The 17,918-nt window shown below is 41.4% G+C and overlaps 1 protein-coding gene across 2 annotated transcripts in view; it reads left to right on the top strand.

Moving 5' to 3' along the window:
• Positions 1-2,595: 2,595 nt before the first annotated feature.
• The window catches only part of egflam (EGF-like, fibronectin type III and laminin G domains), a 41,038-nt gene continuing 25,715 nt past the window's right edge, over positions 2,596-17,918 (top strand). For both annotated transcript variants that reach the window (XM_029717989.1, XM_029717987.1), the window contains exons 1-6: positions 2,596-3,235; positions 9,453-9,562; positions 12,846-12,932; positions 14,045-14,071; positions 16,385-16,502; positions 17,692-17,827. In XM_029717989.1, the coding sequence (XP_029573849.1) occupies positions 3,130-3,235; positions 9,453-9,562; positions 12,846-12,932; positions 14,045-14,071; positions 16,385-16,502; positions 17,692-17,827 (584 nt within the window). In that variant the 5' untranslated portion in view covers positions 2,596-3,129. The remainder of the gene's footprint in view (positions 3,236-9,452; positions 9,563-12,845; positions 12,933-14,044; positions 14,072-16,384; positions 16,503-17,691; positions 17,828-17,918) is intronic.

Here is a 17,918-nt window from a genome sequence, read left to right as displayed (position 1 = left end):
CGGTGTGTTCAATAAAGACATGAACACGTACAATTGTTTGTGTGTTATTAGTTTAAGCAGACTATGTTTGTCTATTGTTGTGACCTAGATGAAGTTCAGATCAAATTTGATGACCAATTTATGCAGAAATCCAGGTATATCCAAAGGGTTCACATACATTTTCTTGCAACTGTCAATGTGAAATTTCCATTTAAAAAAATATATAAATCAGCAAACATTTCTAAAAAAATCAATTTTAGAATAAGGCTGTAACCTAACAAAATGTGAAAAAGGTCAAGAGGTCTGAATACTTGCACTTTTGCCCTCAGAACGGCCTCAATTCATCTGGGCATGGACTCTAAAAGGTGTCGAAAGCATTCCACAGGTATGCTGGCCCATGTTGACTCCAATGCTTCCCACAGTTGTGTCAAGTTGGCTCGATGTCCTTTCGGTGGTGGACCATTCTTGATACACACGGGAAACTGTTGAGCATAAAAAAACAGCAGCGTTGCAGTTCTTGACCCATCCGGTGTGCCTGCCTGGCACCTACTACCATACCCTGTTCAAAGGCACTTAAATATTGTGTCTTGTCCATTCACCCTCTGAATGGCACAGATACACAAGCCATGTCTCAGTTGTCTCAAGGCTTAAAAATCCTTCTTTAACCTGTCTCCTCCCCTTTATCTACACGGATTGAAGTGGATTTACAAGTGACATCAATAAAGGATCATAGCTTTCACCTGGATTCACCTGGTCAGTCTATGTCATGGAACGAGCAGGTGTTCTTCATATTTTTATTGTAGACTAACCCTAGACTGAAGGTGTTCTTAATGTTTTGTCTACTCAGTGTAGACCAACTTTAGACTGTAGGTGTTCTTAATGTTTTGTCCACTCAGTGTAGACCAACTTTAGACTGTAGGTGTTCTTAATGTTTTGTCCACTCAGTGTAGACCAACTTTAGACTGTAGGTGTTCTTAATGTTTTGTCCACTCAGTGTAGACCAACTTTAGACTGTAGGTGTTCTTAATGTTTTGTCCACTCAGTGTAGACCAATTTTAGACTGTAGGTGTTCTTAATGTTTTGTCCGCTCAGTGTTGACCAACTTTAGACTGTAGGTGTTCTTAATGTTTTGTCCACTCAGTGTAGACCAACTTTAGACTGTAGGTGTTCTTAATGTTTTGTCCGCTCAGTGTTGACCAACTTTAGACTGTAGGTGTTCTTAATGTTTTGTCCGCTCAGTGTTGACCAACTTTAGACTGTAGGTGTTCTTAATGTTTTGTCCACTCAGTGTAGACCAACTTTAGACTGTAGGTGTTCTTAATGTTTTGTCCGCTCAGTGTTGACCAACTTTAGACTGTAGGTGTTCTTAATGTTTTCATTTCTCTTTTTTTTCTATTCGACTTTCTTATCTTGGTTTCATTAGAAAATAAGAGATCAACTTGACTCTCCTGTAACCCCATAGAGGAAAAATAGTAGAATATTTCTGTGCTCGGTAATGAATTCAACAATTTCCTCTCGACTTCTCCTTGTGATTCCTCATTTCCTTCCCAGGCAAGGAAGGTTACATTTGTGGTGACCTGCAGGGAAAGATAATAGAGGTTGAAGAGGAGTGTTAATAAGACTGACCACAGAACAGTCATTGACATTCTCAGTGTAGATTTAACAGACTAATCCCACAACATGGATTTCACACCGAGCATGGTGTATCTGTGCCATGTTAGAATAATAGAATGTGTTTGACATGGATTTGCGTCCTAAATGGCACCCTATTACCAATATTGTGCACTACTGTGACCAGAGCCCCATTGGCCTTCGTCAAAAGTAGTGTAGCGTAATATATAGGGAATAGGGTGCCATTATAATAATTAAAACGGTTTGATACGGGACATTTGGTGGAGGAATAGAAAGGAAACCTCTGAACTTTATGATGAGTAGGATTATCACAACAGAATAGACATCTTCTATCCTATGAAGAGCTTTGATTGGATTTATTATGTTATTAAGATGATCGGAGATAGCTATTAATCCTATCCATTATGGGGTTCCGATTTTTGTGTGTGTGTGTGTGTGTGTGTGTGTGTGTGTGTGTGTGTGTGAACGCTATAATAGACAACATGCAGCGCTACAGCAAATATTAACCTCCTAATTCTACATTTCACATGTTCCTTCATTTCGATTAGAGCTCTGTTTCAATAAAATAATAATACATTTCCCGGAGAACTAAGACAGGAGTTCTTCAAGGGATTCTTCTATGGGGGAGGAGGGAATTGGCAAATTTACTTAAGCCATTTGGCTGATCTCCCCAGAAAACGCATCTATCAGTGAGCATTAACACACAGCGAGAGAACCCAAGTGATTTCCCTCAAGACAATTGAGTTTACCAATCAGTCCTCTTACTTGGTCAAATGAGTTATACCCGAGTCAGCGGGTCATTGTTTTGAAATTAGAGTCAGCACTACATACAGTAGCATAGCTTATAGAAGGCTACATACATTTATATGCTCATTCACCAGTCATTTGTTTTTGACAATATTTGTGCAAAAAAGCCGACTTCTCTTTGAAAGTTCATATGAAATACTGAATTTAATTCATTAATTCATGGTTTATTTGTTTTCTATTACGCGCGCGGCCAGTGTGTTTCTATATTAGTCTGAGTGGCTGTAGTGAGCTGCCAAATCTCCAGCTGGGTGGATTAGACTCCTGTTATCCTCTTAGCTCTAAATGTCCCCACGTTTCGGCTCTCCTCTGCCATTTCGCAAACTTCTAAATCACAAGACGAATGACAAGAAGCAGAGTGTCGCGCGTAAAATTAGTACCCACTCGGAAATCCAGATTGTGTTTTTTTTTAACGTTTACGCAGCACACATTTGCGCGTCGACAATGTCACAGTAACTCGTGGTGCGTTCAACTGATCTTAATAGCTTGCAATCTTATCCGTGTCAAACCTCAGTTGCCTTCCAAACATAATTTCCTTTTCATTTGCGTTCTTTGAGAGCAGGTTGTGAGGAACTTTGAATGACTAGTTGTCTTTGTCATCAGAAACTTTGATCACTTGCGTCTCTCGTCAATTCTTATAATTAAGCGGAGTTTTTGTTGTTGTTGCATGTAGCCTAAAATGACCATTTGACCTTTTTAACTTTAGACAAAGATATGGAGTTTACCAGTAAACAGAGGAGCGTTTTTTATATATTGTTTTTTTCAATATGCATGATCAACGTTTCTTTTTCTGCGAAAAGGACCAACGTTCGAAGATCGGGTAAGTTGACTATTGATCATATTCTCGATTGATATGTAGGCCTAGGTCAAGAGATATTTCTCCTGATTTTAATAAACAGCAAAGATAAATTCATACATATTATAATGTTGTGAATATTCATTGGGCCTACATAATTTACTGCAGAATCAATAGGAATTATGACCAATTTTCTGATTGTCATTTCCACATACTACATGAATTGTTACATGTTTTTTGAATACAGTAGGACAATTAGCCACATTACTATATGGTAATAAACTCATAATAACGCTAATCTGAAACAAGTCTGTCATCATACTAGGTGACAGACACATTATCATACTAGGTGACAGACACATTATCATACTAGGTGACAGACACATTATCATACTAGGTGACAGACACATTATCATACTAGGTGACAGACACATTCTCATACTAGGTGACAGACACATTCTCATACTAGGTGACAGACACATTATCATACTAGGTGACAGACACATTCTCATACTAGGTGACAGACACATTATCATACTAGGTGACAGACACATTATCATACTAGGTGACAGACACATTATCATACTAGGTGACAGACACATTATCATACTAGGTGACAGACACATTATCATACTAGTTGACAGACACATTATCATACTAGGTGACAGACATTATCATACTAGGTGCCAAGTGCCAGACACATGTCAGTGTTGTTTCTGTCAGTGAGGAAGGGGATTTGCAGAAGTACACAATTTATACTGAGTAGTAGTGGAGGAGAGAATAGGAGAGAGCTTGTATAGAGGAACATGGTATATATGGTGTACATGATGTTGTATGACTTGATGAGGACCTTTGGATACCCATAGATTCCTGTGCTGAGTACACATGCTGCATTTGTTATTAAATGGGCACACACAGAGGCGTTACACCTCCCTTCCTCCATTTTACACATCCCTTACCAGCTACAGTTTGTCTAACCACTGTATTACATGCATCATAAAAAATGCACACTTAAAAATCATAAAAATGCACAGCCCTTGAAACGTAAAACATAAAATGTGCCCTCTTGTACTTATTAACAAAGTGGTATGATTGCAGAGTGATGGTTATTACTCTGGTAAAAAAATGTGTCTACAAGAGTCTGGTAGCCGAAACCTACTGCACTAGACCTACTGTATAATGTAATGTAAACCTACTGCACCAGATCTACTGTATAATGTAGTGTAAATCTACTGCACCAGACTTACTGTATAATGTAATGTAAACCTACTGCACCAGACATACTGTATAATGTAATGTAAACCTACTGCACCAGATCTACTGTATAATGTAGTGTAAACCTACTGCACCAGACCTACTGTATAATGTAATGTAAACCTACTGCACCAGACCTACTGTATAATGTAATGTAAACCTACTGCACCAAATCTACTGTATAATGTAGTGTAAACTTACTGCACCAGACCTACTGTATAATGTAATGTAAATCTACTGCACCAGACCTACTGTATAATGTAATGTAAACCTACTGCACCAAATCTACTGTATAATGTAGTGTAAACTTACTGCACCAGACCTACTGTATAATGTAATGTAAACCTACTGCACCAGGCCTACTGTATAATGTAATGTAAACCTACTGCACCAGACCTACTGTATAATGTAATGTAAACCTACTGCACCAAATCTACTGTATAATGTAGTGTAAACTTACTGCACCAGACCTACTGTATAATGTGATGTAAACTTACTGCACCAGACCTACTGTATAATGTGATGTAAACTTACTGCACCAGACCTACTGTATAATGTAATGTAAACCTACTGCACCAAATCTACTGTATAATGTGATGTAAACTTACTGCACCAGGCCTACTGTATAATGAGTTCCAAGTTAAAATGTCTCTCTTGCTGTAATAGTAGTAGTCAAAGAACGACATCCTTGGATGTGCCTTACTCTGTTGTCAAATCAATCAATCAATCAATCAATCAATCAATCAATCAATCAAAGTGCTTATACAGAAACCCAGCCTACTTTTATAACACCTCACAGGTGTTATTTAAGTCAGTTGTTCATTTGACATTTATCTCAATTAGTAACGTTAACTTGTGGTCTGCTCACTGGCCATCAATGATCATTATCACTACAGATGAGCATTCAGAATGTTGCAGTGTGTTCATTTTACTGCAGCTTGGTGGCCTGATGTTGGTCAGCAGGAGTATATCAGAGCATACCCTCATCAACAACAACAAAAAATATGTCTTTCATGGATATTAAGTGCTACAATGTTTGGGTTCTAGTCTACGGTGTCTTTCTCTATTTCCTGTGATAGTGTGTTGCTCTGTCCGCCTGACCTCTAAGCCTTTTGGATTGAGACTATTATATCTCCCCTGTAGTGTAGACTGAACTCAGAGCAGTTGTTTCTGACACACGGCTTGTATCCTGATCTCTTTCCTGCAGCGACGGCTGTATGTCTTTGTATTCTGCGGTGTGTTTCCAGTCATTCTGATCACATTCTACGAGGAGATTGGCAGGGACGTGTCCACATGAATCACATCCCCTCTAAAACACAAGACTGGGGCAGCGTCCCAAATCGCACCCTTTTTCCTACATAGTGCTACATAGGGAATAGTGTGCCATTTTAGACACAGTCGACACTCTTAGAAGAAAAAGGTGCTATCTAGAACCTAAAATGATTATTTTGGCTTTCCCCATAGGAGAAGCCCTCGAAGAATCCTTTTTGATTCCAGGTAGAACCATTTTGCACAGCGGGTTCTACATGAACCCAAAATGATTCTACCTGGAGCCAAAAATAGTTCTAACTGGAACCAAAAAGGGTTCTCCTATGGGGACAGCTGAAGAACACTTTTGGAACCCTTTTATCTAAGAGTGTAGGAGTACTGCGGCATCTAAAAAAATGACTGACTCCTCCTAATTTAGCCTTAAAGCAGGGATCATCAACTAGATTCAGCCGATCAACTAGATTTTTGCCCGATTTTTATTTGAGCGGCTGGTCAGTGAACCGGAACATAATTACAAATAGTTTGTCGACTTCAAATTGACCGCAAGAAGCCCAAACAGATATAATATTTGATTGAAACATAATAATTTCAAACATTGCTTACATTTGCATGGTCACGTATATATCTCTATTATGCGTGGGAATACTTTGGAACAGATTTCTAAAATGAAGATTTGATTGATGATTTGCTGGTGTTTTTACGGTCTTTTATGTCCAACAACAACAACAACAACCCTGCCTTAAAAGGCCAGTTGGGGAACCCTGCCTTAAAAGGCCAGTTGGGGAACCCTGCCTTAAAAGGCCAGTTGGGGAACCCTGCCTTAAAAGGCCAGTTGGGGAACCCTGCCTTAAAAGGCCAGTTGGGGAACCCTGCCTTAAAAGGCCAGTTGGGGAACCCTGCCTTAAAAGGCCAGTTGGGGAACCCTGCCTTAAAAGGCCAGTTGAGGAACCCTGCCTTAAAAGGCCAGTTGGGGAACCCTGCCTTAAAAGCCAGTTGGGGAACCCTGCCTTAAAAGGCCAGTTGGGGAACCCTGCCTTAAAAGGCCAGTTGGGGAACCCTGCCTTAAAAGGCCAGTTGGGGAACCCTGCCTTAAAAGGCCAGTTGGGGAACCCTGCCTTAAAAGGCCAGTTGGGGAACCCTGCCTTAAAAGCCAGTTGGGGAACCCTGCCTTAAAAGGCCAGTTGGGAAATCCTGTATTATTTTATATTTACATTTTAAAAAAATATTTTTGTATATATTTTTTTATTGAATATCCGAAACATACAATATGTTTGCAGTGAAGCAGCTCAACAACTACATCATACCAGTCATCCAACAGACTCCCATTCAGAGCAACAGACAGAAGCATCCAGGGTCAATGCCCTGCTCAAGGGCACGTTGACAGATCTCCCACCAGGCCAAAAAACATGAACCCGAACCCTCCAAGATCCCCCCACAGTTCCCCGATAGCTGTCCCTCAACCATTCGAGACCCCTCCCACAGTCCCCCCATGAAGAAAAAAAAACAAAAAACAATTAATTCCATTCCCCACCCCCAAGAACCCCCCAATGCTCCAACAACCAAGAGAATGAACTAAAGAGAAAAAAGGAAAAGACAGAAGAAAACAGCAAACAACAATGCAAAACAAAGGACATCAAGGACAACTAAAATCATAACAGCGATGCCAACTGTATATGTTTGTGTGCATGTCTGGCACTATTACATGTATGTGTGTGTTCTTGTATGTGTTTATTTGGATGAGAGTGTGTATATATCCATATGTACAAACTCCTCCACCGCGTCAGTCTCAGGCAAACCGACATTAGCTGTAAAAACACAGTGTCATTCAAACATACTTTTTCTTATGTTTTATTTTGACAGTTGAGGGACCCTTCCTTAAAGGCCAATTGGGGAACCCTGCCTTAAAAGGCCAATTGGGGACCCCTGCCTTAAAAGGCTGGTTGGGGAACCCTGCCTTAAATGCTGGTCGGGGAACCCTGCTTAAAGGCTGGTTGGGGAACCCTGTCTTAAATGCTGGTCGGGGAACCCTGCTTAAAGGCTGGTTGGGGAATCCTGCCTTAAAAGGCTGGTTGGGGAATCCTGCCTTAAATGCTGGTCGGGGAACCCTGCTTAAAGGCTGGTCGGGGAACCTGGCCTTAAAGGCCAGTTGGGGAACCCTGCCTTAAAGGCTGGTTGGGAAACCCTGCCTTAAAGGCTGGCAAAGTTGCCTTTTTGTCTTCTTCAGAAAGACATAGTAGCTTGAGGAAAGGGAAACCAAATGATGATTGACAAACTCTTGTGTGACAACAAGGGGCTTTTTTATCCTAGACGCTGCACAGTCTTGGTGTAACGGACCGGGAAGTGCTTTGTAACATCCTAAAAACTATCCTAAACCACTACATCTTACTGCAGACCCCTACATTATCACGTCATGTACTGTCTGCTTGGAGATCCATGAGCATTGTGTTCTATTCTATCATTTCTATTCTATTAAATTTGATTCTAAGAATCAGTTCTACATGACCTACTCAAGTGCACCTGGGGACAGGAACAAGTCAACTTCACATACTGCATTATCTGCTCAGAGAGCAGTGCAGGCTCCCTACATGTCCTTTCCATTTGGCCATGGAGGTCTGCTCCCTATCAGACATTTACCCCAGTGGAAATATGTCCTTGCTTGGCCCTCTTCTCCTCTCCCCTCCCCTCCTCTCCTCTCACTGCTCTGGAAAGGTCTGTTCTAAGTGCAGTGCTGACATTAGGTTCCAGCAAGTGAGTCATAGTGGAAGTTTTGGTACATGTATCTACTATGTAGTGTTTTATTCTGGCTGCCTGGGTCTGTCTGTATCCCAAATGGCACCCTATTCCCTACATAGTGCACTACCCATGGGTAATGGTCAAAAGTAGTGCACTATATAGGGAATAGGATGCCATTTCAGCGCTCAGAGATCCATTCAGACAGAAAGGGTACCAAGTTATGTGTCCTCTTCAGGAGCCATACTGATGACACAAGTGCTAACTCTCCACACATTCACATCAGGGAAAATAATTAGGCAAAGACCAATGAGACCATCAGCATCACAAGGAATTTACCATGAAGAATGGGGCTGATTGTGATTATTAGCCATGTCAGAACAAATGCATCTTTTGTGTCATCATTCAATAAGCCTTATTAAAGGTGCTGTCTGAAATATAAATTAAATCACCTCGGAAGTCTGGGGTGTGGAATGACACCATTATTGTGGTCCCTTCCACATCCCAGACTTGCATCAGAGCTTTATTCTATGGGTGTTTACTCAGAAGGGCACTATATGTACAAAAAAAAAGAAAAATAAATGCGTGAAATGAAATGTATGCATTCACTACTGTAAGTCGCTCTGGATAAGAGCGTCTGCTAAATGACTAAAATGTAAAAAAAAAAAAAAGTTAAATATGAAGAGATTCATTAGGTCTTCTGAAAGTTCTGGTAGTCTGCAGATGCATTGTCATGTCAAATATTAGCAGTTTATCTGTTGCGGCAGTCAAACACATCATTTTATAACAGCATGTGTGTGTTTTGACTCTTGAACTCGTTCACAGAGGGACAGTATTTGTACTGTATTTAGGATTACATATTGGTTGTAGATCACTCTTACTTGTTTGTTGTTGCTTCTTGGATTGTGATTGACCTGTAACCTCTAATGAGTGCCACTGCCTTTTCACTTTGACCCATTGTGATGACATAATTTCCTGGCCCATACAGAGCGCCTCAGCCCTCCATTGGACATCCAGTTGGAGATGGTGAACTGCACAGCCTTCAGTGTGCGATGGAAGATGCCCCGGCGTCATGTTAGCACCATCACAGGCTACAAGGTAACAATTGGCTTACATACACCAACACACTTCGGTACCGGTACGATATGTATTGTGATTCGATACTGTGATTTTATTGCGATTTGATGTTTCAAACATATTGCTCACTATATGTACCGGGAAGAGGCAATTAACCGGGCGCCGAAAACATGGATGTCGATTAAGGCAGCCCCCCGCACCTCTCTGATTCAGAGGGGTTGGGTTAAATGTGGAAGACACATTTCAGTTCAATGCATTCAGTTATACAACTGACTAGGTATCTCCCTTTCCATAATAAGCACGGTGGTGGATGTCTGCTGCAGAGAGACCATGAGAACATGAGTTTTGATTAGTCATGGAGCAGTCATGGAAATAAAAGACATATTGGCCCACTATTTAAAAATAAGATGGAAAACATGCTACAGGATCAAAAATATAGTTTAGGTGTAGGTACAGCCTACTAGCACTTGCTGACGCTACCTAGCAAAACATGTATATATACAGTGCCTTTGGGAAAGTCATCAGACCCCTTAACTTTTTATTATTCTAAAATTGATTAAATAAATACAAATTCCTCAGCAATCTACACACAATACCCCATAATGACAAAGCAAAAACAAGTTTTGAGAAATTTTAGCAAATTTACTAAATATAAAAAACAGAAATAACTTATTTACATAAGTAGTTAGACCCTAAGACTCAAATTCAGCTCAGGTACATCCTGTTTCCATTGGTCATACTTGAGATTTTTCTACAACCTGATGGAAGTGCACCTGTGGTAAATTATATTGATTGGACATGATTTGGAAAGGCACACATCTGTTTATATAAGGTCCCACAGTTGGCAGTGCATGTCAGAGCAAAAACCAAGCCATGAGGTCAAAGAAATTGTCCGTAGAGCTCCGAGACAGGATTCTTTTGAGGCACAGATCTGGGGAAGGGTACCAAAACATGTCTGCAGCAGGTTCCCAAGAACACAGTGGCAGAAGTTTGGAACAACTAAGACTCATCCTAGAGTTGGCCGCCCGGCCGAACTGAGCAATCAGGGGAGAAGGGCCTTGGTCAGGGAGGTGACCAAGAACCCGATGGTCACACTGACAGAGCTCTAGAGTTCCTCTGTGAAGATGGGAGACCCTTCCAGAAGGACAACCATCTCTGCAGCACTCCACCAATCAGGCCTTTATGGTAGACTGGACAGACGGAAGCCACTCCTCAGTAAAAGGCCCATGACAGTCCGCTTGGAGTTTGCCAAAAGGCACCTAAAGACTCTCAGACCATGAGGAACAAGACTCTCTGGTCTGATGAAACAAAGATTGAACTCTTTGTCCTGAATGCCAAGCGTCACGTCTGGAGGAAACCTGGCACCATCCCTATGGAGAAGCACGGTGGTGGCAGCATCATGCTGTGGGGTGTTTTTCAGTGGCAGGGACTGGGAGACTAGTCAGGATCAAGGGAAAGATGAACGGAGCAAAGTACAGAGAGATCCTTGATGAAAACCTGCTCCAGAGTGCTCAGGACCTCAGACTGGGGTGAAGGTTCACCTTCCAACAGGACAATGACCCTAAACACAAAGCCAAGACAATGCAGGAGAGGCTTCGGTACAAGTCTGAATGTCCCTGAGTGGCCCAGCCAGAGCCTGGACTTGAACCTGATAGAACATCTCTGGAGAGACCTGAAAATAGCTGTGCAGCAACGCTCCCCACCCAACCTGACAGAGCTTGGGAGGATCTGCAGAGGAGAATGGGAGAAACTCCAGGTCTGTCAAGCTTGTAGCGTCATACCCAAGAAGATTCGAGGCTGTAATCGCTGCCAAAGGTGCTTCAACAAAGTACGAGTAAAGGATCTGAATTTTTATGTAAATGTAATTTTTCAGTTTTTTATAAATTAGCAAACATTTCTAAAAACCTGTTTTTGCTTTGTCATTATGGGGTATTGTGTGTAGATTGATGAGGGAAAAAACTATTTAATACATTTTAGAATAAGGCTGTAATGTAACAAAATGTGGAAAAAGTCAAGGGGTCTGAATACTTTACGAATTAACTGTATATACGCTGAACAAAAATATAAACCAACATGCAACAATTTCAAAGATTTTACTGAGTTACAGTTCATATAAGGGATTCAGTCAATTAAAATAAATTCATTAGGCCATAATCTATGGATCAGTGTGTTCAGTGTGTATTAATCTATGGGTCAGTGTGTTCAGTGTGTATATATATTTTTTTACAAATCAACACTTAACATTGCGAAATGTAACTGTATCGATGTTTCCCCCCATCACTACTCAAAGTAATACACTAAGTAGGTAATAGTGTGCCATTTGGGAGGAACTGTGTCTCTTATTTGACAGCAGTCTGATGACCTTGTGGTGAACGTCAGCTAAGGCCTCATTACCATCGTGGATCAAGAAGCATTGATGCTCCTGTTTCTCATCTCAAACTGACATAAAGAGAAGAGAGGATACCATTTCTGCTCCTCATTCACATAAAGGGAAGCTTATTGTACTGGACCCAGGCTTTAGCTGTGAAACATGTACACACACACAAACAAACTCACACACACACACACACACACACACACACACACACACACACACACACACACACACACACACACACACACACACACACACACACACACACACACACACACACACACACACACACCTGTACACACACAAGCACATGCACACCCACAAACACACACACACCTGCATACATGCCATTCGTGCGCACACACACACACACACACACACACACACACACACACACACACACACACACACATACACACACATACACACACACACACACACACACACACACACACACACCTGTACACACACAAGCACATGCACACCCACAAACACACACACACCTGCATACATGCCATTCGTGCGCACACACACACACACACACACACACACACACACACACACACACACACACACACACACACACACACACACACACACACACACCTGTACACACACAAGCACATGCACACCCACAAACACACACACACCTGCATACATGCCATTCGTGCGCACACACACACACACACACACACACACACACACACACACACACACACACACACACACACACACACACACACACACACACACACACACACTGCCATACACTATCCCACTTACCATTCTCTCCACTTCACAGAAGGGCACTTCACCTTGTTGCCACCATGTACATTTTCTAAGCCTGACGATAGTATACTGCACAATCTTGAACCCAGGCTGTGTGTGCGTGTGTGTGTGTGCGTTCGTGTGTATGTGTGTGTTTGTCAGGTGTTCTACACAGAGATGAGGAACAGTCGGCCAGTGAGTACTGCCGTGACGCTGGAGGTGCCTCTCAGTCTGGACATGCTGACCACCGTAAGTAACGTGTCCTCTCCTCAGAGTGATGCCAGTGATACTGTTAGCTGTATATGTATGGACGTGTCCTTACAGTAACCATAACAGTATGGACGTGTCCTTACAGTAACCATAACAGTATGGATGTGTCCTTACAGTAACCATAACAGTATGGATGTGTCCTTACAGTAACCATAACAGTATGGATGTGTCCTTACAGTAACTCTAACAGTATGGATGTGTCCTTACAGTAACCATAACAGTATGGATGTGTCCTTACAGTAACCATAACAGTATGGATGTGTCCTTACAGTAACTCTAACAGTATGGATGTGTCCTTACAGTAACCATAACAGTATGGATGTGTCCTTACAGTAACCATAACAGTATGGATGTGTCCTTACAGTAACCATAACAGTATGGATGTGTCCTTACAGTAACCATAACAGTATGGACATGCCCTTACAGTTACCATAACAGTATGGACGTGTACTTACAGTAACCATAACAGTATGGATGTGTCCTTACAGTAACCATGACAGTATGGACATGCCCTTACAGTAACTCTAACAGTATGGATGTGTCCTTACAGTAACCTTAATGGTATGGACTTGTCCTCACAGTAACTGTAACAGTATGGATGTGTCCTTACAGTAACCATAACAGTATGGACATGGCCTTACAGTAACTCTAACAGTATGGACGTGTCCTTACAGTAACCTTAATGGTATGGACATGTACTTACAGTAACAGTATGGATGTGTCCTTACAGTTACCATAACAGTATGGCTGTGTCCTTACAGTTACCATAACAGTATGGACATGCCCTTATAATAACTCTAACAGTATGGACTTAATGGTATGGACTTGTCCTCACTGTAACTGTAACAGTATGGACGTGTCCTTAAAGTAAATCTAACAGTATGGACGTGTCCTTCACAGTAATTGAACAAATAAATGGGTGATAGAAGTAGATGATTAGGCATCTGGTGGAATTCTTTTAAAAGTATACGTTTTTTATCCGTTTTGAGGAGGTCACATAGTGTTTCTTGGAAAACAAATAGTTGACTGTTTTATCCTACTTAATCCAACATAATTACTTATTTATTATTTTGGCTCTTATTCTCTCTTAGGGGCAATTGGATGGACAAGCAAGTTTTGTAAGTAGTATTCAGACAGAACTGTGCTACTTGTGCCAAACATATTTGAGTGTAAAACCTTAAAGTTACATAATTGTTGTCTAATGTAATCTTATCCACAGCCTTTGTATGTACAGTACCAGTAAAAAGTTTGGACACACCTACTCATTCAAGTGTTTTTCTTTATTTTTACTATTTTCTACATTGTAGAATAATAGTGAAGACATCAAAGCTATGAAATAGCACATATGGAATCATGTAGTAACCCAAAAAGTATTAAACAAATGAAAATATATTTCATATTTGAGATTCTTCAAAGTAGCCACCCTTTGCCTTGATGACAGCTTTGCACACTCTTGGCATTCTCTCAAACAGCTTCATGAGGTAGTCACCTGGAATGGATTTCAATTAACAGGTGTGTCTTGTTAAAAGTTCATTTGTGAAATTTCTTTCCTTAATGCATTTGATCCAATCAGTTGCATTGTGACAAGGTAGGGTTGGTATACAGAAGATAGCCCTATTTGGTAAAAGACCAAGTCCATATTATGGCAAGAACAGCTCAAATAAGCAAAGAGAAACTACAGTCCATCATTACTTTAAGACATGAAGGTCAGCCAATCGGGGAAATTTCAAGAACATTTAAAGTTTCTTCAAGTGCAATCGCAAAAACCATCAAGCATTATGATGAAACTGGCTCTCATGAGGACCACCACAGGAAAGGAAGACCCAGAGTTACCTCTGCTGCAGAGGATAAGCTCATTAGAGTTACCAGCCTCAGAAATTGCAGCCCAAATAAATGCTTCACAGAGTTCAAGTAACAGACACATCTCAACATCAACTGTTCAGAGGACACTGCATTAATCAGGCCTTCATGGTCAAATTGCTGCAAAGAAACCACTACTAAATAACCCCAAAAATAAGAAGAGACTTGCTTGGGCCAAGAAACACAAGCAATGGACATTGGAAATCTGTCCTTTGGTCTGATGAGTCCAAATTGGAGACTTTGGTTCCAACCGCTGTGTCTTTGTGAGACGCAGAGTAGGTGAACGGATGATCTCCGAATGTGTGGTTCCCACCGTGAAGCATGGAGGAGGAGGTGTGATGGTCCTTTGCTGGTGACTCTGTCAGTGATTTATTTACAATTCAAGGCACACTTAACCAGCATGGCTACCACAGCATTCTGCAGTGATACGCCATCCCATCTGGTTTGCGCTTAGTGGGACTATAATTTGTTTTTCAATAGGACAATGACCCAACACACCTCCAGGCTGTGTAAGGGCTATTTGACCAAGAAGGAGAGTGATGGAGTGCTGCATCAGATGACCTGGCCTCCACAATCACCGGACCTCAACCCAATTGAGATGGTTTGGGATGAGTTGGACCACAGAGTAAAGGAAAAGAAGCCAATAAGTACTAAGCATATGTGGGAACTCCTTCAAGACATTTGGAAAAGCATTCCAGGTGAAGCTGGTTGAGAGAATGCCAAGAGTGCCACATGGAATGACGCTGGAGAGACGAAGCAGGTATGGGGAGTAAAACATGTAATAAATAATGGACATGGAACAAGACAGGAACAGCGTCAGCAAACTAATACTAAAGACAAAAACAATACAATGCAACAGCGGGGAACAGAGCTGGGGAACTGACAAATATAGGGGAGGAAATAAACAGGTGATAAGTGAGTCCAATATCGCTGATGCTCATGACGAGGAAAGGCAGGTGTGCGTAATGGATGGAAGGAGTGCGTGATGCAGGGCAGCCTGGCACCCTCAAGCACCAGGGAAGAGGGAAGAGCGGGAGCAGAGGTGACAGTATCCACCCCTCTTGGGGCCCACCTGGGCGAACCGGCCGAGACATGGGCGCTGGGAAAGCCGGTTGGGGCGTGGGAGCCCAGCAAACTGGCAGGAGCGTGAGAGCCTGGCGAGCCGGCTGAGGCATGGAAGCCAGACAATCCGGCTGAGGCAAGACGCCTGTCAATCCCGCTGCAGCGAGGGAGGCGGGATGCAGGGCAACCTGACGCCCTCGAGCACCGGGGGGGGGGGGGGGGGGAGAGCGGGAGCAGATGTGACAAAGAGTACGCATTCTACTTTGAAGAATCTAAAATATATTTGTATTTGTTTAACACTTTTTTGGTTACTAAATGATTCCATATGTGTTATTTCATAGTTTATGTCTTCACTATTATTCTACAATGTAGAAAATAGTAAAAATAAAGAAAAACCCTTGAATGAGTAGGTGTGTCCAAACTTTTGACTGGTGCTGTATGTGAATGGAAGTTTCAGAGCAGACAAGCTTACTATGCACTCTCTCACTCTCTCTCACCCTTTCTCCTAGGATGTGGACATTGGTAACCTTAAAGTTGCCACCCAGTACAGAGTTAGTGTTGGTGCGTATGGATGGGCAGGCGAGGGCCGACCTAGCATGCCCAGGGACATCAGCACTTCTTCACAAGGTAATCAAGGGTGACAGCAGAGGTGACAGCAAAGGTGACCACAATACAGTGCTATATTTTTTTCTCTTTTTTTTACTCTACAAGCTAGACCTGTCTGAGGTGTGCTGTCACTGCTTATCCATATATTTTATACTTATATATTCTTATCCCATTCCTTTATTAGATTGTGTGTATTAGGTTTTGTTGTGGAATTTGTTAGATATTAGGTTTTGTTGTAGAATTGTTAGATATTACCTGTTAGATACTGCTGCACTGTCGGATCTAGAAGCATAAGCATTTCACTACACTCACAATAACATCTGCTAACCATGTGTATGTGACCAATAAAATCTGATTTGATTTGATGTGTATGTGTTAATGCATTGGATCCCAAACGTGGGGTCTGAAACTCAAATGAGGTCCCTTGAGAAAATCTGCAATCTTATCAAACAAATTAAGAACTTATTTTAGAACACTACCTTTTAGTGTCAACTAAGAACCTTTTACACCTTCTACATCATTGTGTGTAAGGATAACCAGCGAGACCTACAATTTTGTGAATAATGAACACACAGCGGTAATTAAGGAATATACATTTTCCAAGTTGGATCCCCTGAATTTTCTAGTGTCAATTTTTTTGTTGTGTGCAGACAAAGTACAAGAAACCCTGTGTTAATGTCATGTATGGTATAAAGTATGTTTACATTTACATTTTAGTCATTTAGCAGACGCTCTTATCCAGAGCGACTTACAGCAGTGAATGCATACATTTCATACATTTTTTTCTCCGTACTGGTCCCCTCCATTTCTCCATACTGGTGGTATATTAATATCATCTATGGTATACAGTATGTGGTGGTATATTAATATCATGTATGGTATACAGTATGTTGTGGTATATTAATATCATGTATGGTATACAGTATGTTGTGGTATATTAATATCATGTATGGTATACAGTATGTTGTGGTATATTAATATCATGTATGGTATACAGTATGTTGTGGTATATTAATATCATGTATGGTATACAGTATGTTGTGGTATATTAATTGTCTTCCTGTTGTCATGTTGTTGTTTATTGTTTCCTTCCTTGTAATTCCCCCTCTAGGATGAATTTATTTGACTTTGTAAATCGAGCATGATCTTACATTGAGTTCAGCGGGACATTTAAATGTCACATGACAGGGTTGTTCTTTCCCATCCGCAGAGATGTGTATGCCTCCGTCCCCTCCCACTCAGCCCACTGTCGTGGCCGTATCGGACACAGAGCTTGCGTTGTCGTGGACACAGGGTGAGAGTGAGGGAAGTGCACCAGTTCTACACTTTCTTGTTGCTTACATCAGGTACGTTTATACAGTGACTATTTAGCTTACGCTAGCGGTAAACAATTCTAGTCAGTCTTGTACTTTTTTCTTTAACCTTTATTTAACTAGG

This window comes from Salmo trutta, chromosome 27 (assembly GCF_901001165.1).
Source record: "Salmo trutta chromosome 27, fSalTru1.1, whole genome shotgun sequence".
NCBI classification, from domain to species: Eukaryota; Metazoa; Chordata; class Actinopteri; order Salmoniformes; family Salmonidae; genus Salmo; species Salmo trutta.
Note: the sequence above shows the minus strand (reverse complement) of the source record. Positions and strands in the feature narration are given on the sequence as shown.